The sequence below is a fragment of the Neolamprologus multifasciatus genome, chromosome 12 (genome assembly GCF_963576455.1).
Source record: "Neolamprologus multifasciatus chromosome 12, fNeoMul1.2, whole genome shotgun sequence".
Lineage (NCBI taxonomy): Eukaryota > Metazoa > Chordata > Actinopteri > Cichliformes > Cichlidae > Neolamprologus > Neolamprologus multifasciatus.
In genome coordinates, this window is record NC_140450.1 from 19,313,118 (window position 1) to 19,321,057 (window position 7,940).

Consider the following 7,940-nt stretch of genomic DNA (forward strand, 5'->3'; position numbering starts at 1 on the left):
GCCCTATGAGGACGGTCTTGTTTTTGTCCGTTACGTTCATGCATGTAATCATTGATTGTGCCTATTGTGACAGGCAGATTTACCATCTGTAGAGTCCCATGGGGCTGATAGGCCTACTGCTGTCTCCCTGCAGACTTTAAGGAATTCCCCTTTAATTTCCTGCAGAAGTTTAATCTCAGCCTGGTTTCAAATGTGATCCTGGTATAAAGAACCATACCTGACAGAGAAAGATTAAGAAGTTAGAAAAAGTCATAAATATTTTCTCATAATATGCAAAGTTATACAGTTTTCAGCTTTTTTTGTTTGTGTGTTTGTTTTTTTATTAATTGTATTTTCCATTATTCCATTACAGAATTGTGCATGCCGCAGTTTTTTGTGTGTGTGTTGTGTGGGGTTGTGTTTTTTTTGTTTTTTTTAGACTTGGTCTCCAGACAAGTGTAAGCGTTTGCCGCCTCCTGCTGCAGCCCCTGTCCTCCTTACCCGCCTCCCCGGGTCTTTTTCCCACTGCCGAGGGGAGCAGGACGCGGCCACAGCAGCGGGAAGCAAATTATCTACAAGTACTTCCCTAAAAAAAAAAAAAAAAAAAGTTCACACTCACATACACAGATACCACCACAAGCAGCCACTCACAACGTCTTAAGACCCGCACGAAGGAGTTACTGGGAATGACCTCGCAGGAGGACAGGTGGAGCAAAATGGATCGTTGATGATTTCATTTTTATTCTTTGTTATTTTTTGTTTTCAGTTGGTTTTATTTTGCTCAGCTGGAATCAAAAATACTTTTAAACACTAACTGAACAGGTTTCAGGCCTGAACTTGTGTGTTTTGTTTTACTGAGACGCTCTTAGCGCACCTGTGTACCCCTGGACAAAAAAGTGCACAGGGGCTCGTCTGTTCAATAATCATTCAATGAGAAGACTGCGGTGTATGGATCGAGTATGGCCTGACTTTTGACGCAACAAACGTGTGTTTGACTACTGGATATATTAAGAAGCGCACCACGAGCGCACAAAATCCACAGAAACAGAAAATAAACTCTCCACGTTGCTACTTAAGCACTTGCTGTTGGAAGTGTGAATGTTACAAGGGTTTACGAGAGAAACTGCATTAACAACAGCTGTCAAACTCATGGGATCCTGCCCCCTGCACCAGTGGGAGCGCCGCTGAGGTCTCCACTGCGCATGTCAGAGCGCTGGACAGCTCCAGAGAGGGAAATTTAAAAACGGTTTTTCGAGAATCAAGTGCAATACAGTACAGCGGCTCAGCAGCGGCTCTCACATTCTTCAGTATCAACCAAAAACAGGTGATTCTTTTCCTGATTTCTCTCTTTCAGCAGCACAGTCTTTGTCGGGTTGTTAGTTGTGTGAAGCCAGCTGTCATGCAAACGATTTTTAGTGTGTAACTGTAATTTCTATAGCTGGATTTATAATTAACCAGTCAAATCTAGACTGAAACTAACATTTGTACCTTTACTAAGTACCGTGTACTTAGTAAAGTACACGGTACAAAAGCACAGGGGCTTTTTCTTTTATTTAAAAAAATATATAAACTTCTTAATCTACATATTTTTGACTCTGTAATCTAATTACTGAGAAACAGTAAACTGAGCTTCAGATGCATGCAGGTGACCAACGCTAATTTTATGCTTTCGTTTATTATTATATTAGCTGCTTATCAAACCTTTAATCAATCTTCAAAACATGGAGCAACTTTCTATTTTCTGCAATTGCACGTGCTCATGTTCATTTACTTGTATTTTAAGCAATATTATCTATATTAAAAATGTTATTTCTGTATAGCTTGTTTATTGACACTTTTTTCACTAAATCACAAACTAAATTGAAGGCTGTTTTTGTTTAGCGTATTTTACTGCAGAGATACTACACATCCCAGGAAATGATAGAAGGAGGAATAACTTCCAGGATGTCAGGAATAACTGAGAATGCTGGACATCATCCGTCTCCACAGGATTACAGGTAGGACAAAACCATTTTCAGCCATATTAGAACAAGAGTTTGCAAAATTTTAGCCTTAAATAATGTGTTTTTTTTTCTTGTTATATAAAACACTACGAGAGCCCCTAATAGATCAAATCCATATTTTTTTGACTTTATGATTTTGAAATGGTTCTGCAGCAAACTTTATAGTCCACTGTGTTTAATCTAATGGTAGATGGACAGCTCTTTTTGTGCATGGGGGGGTTGCATGAAGAAGGACAGAGGGACAAAATCCCAAAGAATAAATGATTTTCAGTCTGAATGGATCTGTCAGAAACCATCAGCTCTGTTTACACTCCCGCTGTCGGCGCACGGAGAGCCTGAACCTCTTGGTTTGCCAGCTCAGGGGGAGATGGGGCGCTCTGGGTCACCAGTGTGCACAAGTGGCTCCCAATTAGAAAAGGAGGGATGGGGGAGGAAGGAAAGGAGGGGGGAGGCACAGTGTTGATGTTGAATTTCTGCAAAGACATGGATGATAGATGGAAACACCAGCTCAACATGTTTTGCATCAGCGAGCATTTTCTATGCTTGACTAGTGAGGAAAGAAGGGAAGTGGGAATGTCCTAAGTGTGTCATCTATTCATTGTTTTTTATCAGTAGTTGTTCTCCACAGATGATGGATGATTGCAGGAAATATTTTTTTTCTTCAAGCAAAAGTGTAATAGGCCAGCTCTGGAAAACCTACAAAATTGCTGATGCATCTTTTGTTGCTTCTGAATTTGTACTTGAAGATTTGTTTTTCAGCCTTCAACAAAAACAAACAAACAAAAGGGACAAAGAAAGGTTAACTAGCTTCAACCTTTGTGGATGTGGATGCAAGGTGTTTGACAACGTGCGCTGCTGATTCTTGGCCGTAATGATGTCACTCATTCAGATGGCCGACATAGAACCCTGACCTCAAACTACACTTGCAGCCCCCCCTTTTGGCCCGAGGCTCCGTTGATTTCCCCGATAAGGGCTGGGGGGTGATGGAGGGGGTTGGGGGGCTGTGGGGATAGAGGCTGGAAAGGGACAGGGAAGCAGATGGCATCCTATTTGTCCCTCTTATGTGAGGGCTGTCATTCCAACAGATTAATGCAAGGGCGGGTAAAGAAAAGAAATGACAGAGACAATCAAGGAAGGGTCTGGAGAAGACAATGGAGCCACGTGCCACTGGGCAGATTTGTCGTTTAGGACACAATAGGTGATCATTTTTCAATAGACAAGGCCAACTGTTGCAGGCAACATGTGCTGCTGTCCCATGTTTGAAACGATCTCTTGCGTTGTTTACTTATGATTCAGCCAATGGCTAAGGCGAGACCGTGGTCACCTGACACAGGGTTGATTTTTTTTATTAGGAGATTTGGTGTGTGTCAATGGAGGGATTGGGGGGGGGGGGGGGGGGTTCCTGCACTGTCCACAGACACACAAAGTAACTGAATAGCATGTGTTGTCATAGCGACCCCAATTACTGAACCCTTGCACAGTAAGCGTGTGTGCAGAGAAGACTGGAGAGGATTCAAGAGGATTCCTCTCTTTTCTTTCCTTCTCTTCAGGGCTCGCCATAATAAAAGACACAATAACTGAAAGTTGATTGATACTGGTAGTGCTCTGGGCAAACAGAAAGCCTGAATTAATCCAGTTTCTAAGTTTAAATGTATTAAATGATTGACTGAAAACTGTTCTTTGATGAGAAGTAATGTGTATGAAATGATTTTTTGTTTGTTTGTTTGTTTTTTAAATTTGCATAGCAGAAGAATCCAGAATTAAAAGGCAAGAGGGAAACAAAGATCATTGCACCACTCGAGTAAAACAACAAAACCAAAAAATCCACGATAATGTAAACAGATGATTTGCTCTGAATGAAAAGCGTATTTAACTCCCTCTTTGTTGATTAAAACTGTCACTGTTAAATAACACTTGTAGGTAATCTTCTTATGGTAAATCCTCAATGGTTAATACGCATTCACCAAGCAGCTTTCATCGCTGTGTACCCCACATTCAGACTCATTATAGAGGTTTTGTCTGAAGGACAGGATGTTGCATCGAGTGTTTAGATTTAAATTCCACTTGTGGTCTGTGTGTGTCTGGGCTGACAGCCGTGTTAACCCTGCAAACCTCCCCCTCTTCCCTCCCCTCCTGAAGGCTTCTGACCACGGACCCCTCCCAACTGAGGGAGGAGGACCTCCCTGGGGACCTGCAGTCTCTGTCATGGCTCACCTCTGTGGATGTGCCCCGGCTGCAGCAGATGGCTGATAGCAGAGGCCACAGCAATGGGCCCTCCCAGGGCAGCTTGCTGGAGCAACAGACAGGTAAGGTGACAGGGAGGGGACAGTGCAACATTCAAAATCTGATAAAACTCTCTGATTGGATAGATCAGGGCTACTGGATTCTTCTAGTTCGTTTTTTTCTTTGCAAAAGTTATAGAGGACCCCCTCAAAAGATCAAGGTTGCTTTGGTGCCACTGGGGATTGCCCATCTATAAATCTACAATCACAGAAATAGTTAATCTTAGAGATTACAATGTTTTGATACCTATGGTGATCAGGTCTAAACTCTCAGTTTTTCCTCAGCCCTGTATAAACTTGTTGACTAAACAAGACCAGCCACTATGTCAAAGTAAAGTTGTTTCTTTTTGTAAAGGCCTATAAATGACATATGTAGCACTAAATTCTGTTTTAAAGCCTTCTGTTAGGCTCATATTCTGGAAACTGACTAGAGTAGTTTTGCATGGTTGATATTTCAGCTGATATCTGATTTAGACTTGATCTCTTCTTCAAGAGATCAAGTCCAGTTTCTCCTTATTGGCTGCCCCTCGCCTGCTTCTACAAACAGAACCCAGTGCTTGTAAGCCCAGCCTCCTTCTCTATCATATGAGGATAAAATCCATCAACTCCACACCAGGGTCCAGATTAAAGTAGTCTGAGGTCTTCATGTAAAACTTTGGTCTTTTTATAAAAATAAAAAAAAAAACCACCAGAGAAAGGTTCACCAACTTCCTTTTATAATGTCAGTGTAAAGAAAAATCAGAGCTTTGCTTCTGAACACTTACCTTGATATGTGAGCTTCATATGTATGGTATAAATACTACTGAGCTTCATTTTACCATCACTGGTTGCAGAAAATGTCTTCCAAATAATTCATGAGCACAACATCTGCATGAAAAACAGGGAATTCTGAAATCTGTTTGTCATTACAGCTCAGATGAACAACATGACTATGACCACAAGTCAGGGCTCCATGCTCCACCTCCAGAGTAATATGCAGCACAGCCCTCTGGGAATCAGTATCATCAACACCCACAGTGGAAATGTAAGTTTTCACGGGACAGTAAGAAAGTGTGTTTTATGTTAGTGCTTACTTTAATATAAAATGACCTGTCTCCATGTTCATCTCCCAGATGTCTCCGTTCTCAATGAATGGGCTGCCTTCTCCAGGATACCAGTGCCCTACCTCAGTCTACCAACCCACATCCCAGCAGGTGTACTCTTTAAGCCAAACTGGACAGCAGGTATTATACGTTAAGCTAATGAAAATACTTGTTTTTATGGTTAAAAAAATAAGTCATCAGGTCCTCAGTATTCACACCTCTCTCACTCTCTCAGTGTACAACTGGTGGACTCTATAGCAATGTCTCATTCAACAACCAAAGTCTATTCACACAACCTCGCCTGGCTCCACAAGAACAGGAGCTGCAGTCGAAGTCTTTCCCCAAGCCAATCTACTCTTACAGGTCAGTGCTCAAAACCTTACTTAAAATAAAAATATTCACATCCAACTTTGTATTTGAGCTGTTGGCACAAAATCTATGACTTATGAATTGCAAAGTGTGCAAGTGTCCATATTTCTACCTCAGTTCGCTTGGAAATGTGTTTTTGTCCCCTCCCTCAGCTGTTTGATTGCCATGGCTCTGAAGAACAGCAAAACTGGCAGCCTCCCAGTCAGTGAGATCTATAGCTTTATGAAGGAACACTTTCCTTATTTCAAGGTACAGTACTCTGAATGTTATCAAAGAAGGCTAAAACTAGAACTTGCCTGTAAATAAGAAGCGGCTCTACCTCTTTGCTTGCAGACTGCACCTGATGGATGGAAGAATTCAGTCAGACACAACCTCTCCTTAAACAAATGCTTCGAGAAGGTGGAGAACAAGACGAGCAGCTCATCCCGTAAGGGCTGCTTATGGGCATTGAACCCTGCCAAAATTGACAAGATGGAAGAAGAGATGCAGAAGTGGAAACGCAAGGACCTCCCAGCCATTCGGCGCAGCATGGCTAACCCTGGTCAGAAATGTATTTTGTTAAATGTAAAAGACCAAACAGTTAATGAGGAAACAGGTCTGTCACAAATCTGACCAGGCCACACTTTTGCTTGACCTGACAGCCTGTCTTTGTCCTTACAGATGAGCTGGACAAGCTGATCACAGATCGCCCAGAGAACTGCAGACGAAAGCCTTTAGAGCCAGGCATGACCCGGCTGAACAGCTGTCCAAATGCCCTCCCACTGCCAGTCCCAGCCCAAATGCAACCTCAACCTATAGTCACGCTGTCCCTGCCGTGTTTACCCATGCACCAGCACCACCAGCTTCAGGCCCAGCTTCAGGCTCAGGCTCGACTGGCCCCCATGTCCCCTGCCCCAGCCCAGACTCCCCCTCTCCACACAATCCCCGACCTGTCCCACAGTCCGCTCACCCAACAGCCCAGCAAACCCCCTGATGATTTCTACAACATGCAAGGGGACGCTCACACAGAGGTGGACGCTCTGGACCCGAGCATCATGGACTTTGCCCTGCAAGGTAACAACTTCTTCTAAGATTAAGGCTTGGTATTTGTTTCCATGATAACTATGGTGTCATTACATGCTTACACCAACCTCTCCATCCATGTGCTCAGGTAATCTGTGGGAAGAAATGAAGGACGACAGCTTTAACCTGGATGCTTTAGGCACCTTCAGTAACTCGCCTCTCCGACTATCAGACTGTGACTTGGGAGCAGCCAATCTCCCTCCCATCTCCAGTGGCGCAAACCTGTCGCTGTCAGACGTGCAGGTGACGGGGCTCTACACCTCCTACGCTTCCCAAGATGCCCTGTCTTCCCAATACATGGGAGCACCATCTAACAGCAAGCCTATTGCCCTGCTCTGAACCAGCCAAACTGTTTCTAATAGATTCCACTGTCTGGATACTTTTAAAGGAGGCCTGAAATCAAAGCCTAAATGTTGGTTTCTTCTGTCCGACTGAAAGTATCAGAGCTGGAGAACCACCTGGAGTCCGCAGAAAAACTCACTAAGAAGTGAAAAAGAGACGACTGTAAGAAAGACAAAGCAAGACTGCAAGTATCTGGTTTTGCCAAGCAAAGACTGAAAGCCTGTATGAGAACATGAGTGTTAGTACACACCAGTTTTTCTACTGTTCACACTGCATTTTAAAGCCTTTCCATAAATGTAGCTCCCTTTCTCTTTCCCGTTGTATTGTGCTAGACATTTTTGCTGTGATGTTTTATTTATATTTATAAAAAGACAGCTGGAGAAAGTAATGACTCTATCAATGTTTTGCTGTATATATTTGAATGTTTCAAATTGCTTTAGTTTGTGGGAATAGGTTAATTGGATAATCCAAATTGCCACTAGGTGTGAATGTGCGAGTGAATGTGAGTGCGAATGGTTGTCTGTCCCTGTGTGTTGGCCCTGCGACAGACTGGCGACCTGTCCAGGGTGTACCCCGCCTCTCGCCCTATGACAGCTGGGATAGGCTCCAGCGCCCCCCGCGACCCTGAAAAGGAGAAGCGGAAGCGAATGGATGGATGGATGGATGGATGGATGTTTCAAATTGCTATCACCACAGAAAAGCTTTCTGACTTCATTCTCAAATGTGAAGGTCTGCCAACACTTCCTGTTCACACATTATCATTTTCCACATGGATTAACATTTCTGAAGGTCTGGTACATCTTACATTCACTAACTTGATC

The 7,940-nt window shown here is 43.2% G+C and overlaps 1 protein-coding gene across 1 annotated transcript; it reads left to right on the forward strand.

Moving 5' to 3' along the window:
* Positions 1 to 392: 392 nt before the first annotated feature.
* foxn4 (forkhead box N4) lies at positions 393 to 7,787 on the forward strand. The gene is made up of 10 exons (XM_085180337.1): positions 393 to 1,303; positions 1,861 to 1,976; positions 4,122 to 4,288; positions 5,176 to 5,288; positions 5,377 to 5,487; positions 5,582 to 5,709; positions 5,868 to 5,964; positions 6,049 to 6,256; positions 6,376 to 6,768; positions 6,866 to 7,787. The coding sequence occupies exons 2-10, from the start codon at positions 1,897 to 1,899 to the stop codon at positions 7,114 to 7,116; spliced, it is 1,548 nt and encodes a 515-aa protein (XP_085036463.1). The 5' UTR covers positions 393 to 1,303; positions 1,861 to 1,896; the 3' UTR covers positions 7,117 to 7,787.
* Positions 7,788 to 7,940: the final 153 nt, after the last annotated feature.

Excerpts from the sequence above, each read along its gene's own strand:
- foxn4 (XM_085180337.1), top strand. The coding sequence starts at position 1,897 with ATGATAGAAGGAGGAATAACTTCCAGGATGTCAGGAATAACTGAGAAT. Across the intron at positions 5,710-5,867 it reads AAGCCAATCTACTCTTACAG|CTGTTTGATTGCCATGGCTC; the intron begins GTCAGTGCTCAA and ends CCCCTCCCTCAG. Across the intron at positions 6,257-6,375 it reads GCGCAGCATGGCTAACCCTG|ATGAGCTGGACAAGCTGATC; the intron begins GTCAGAAATGTA and ends TTGTCCTTACAG.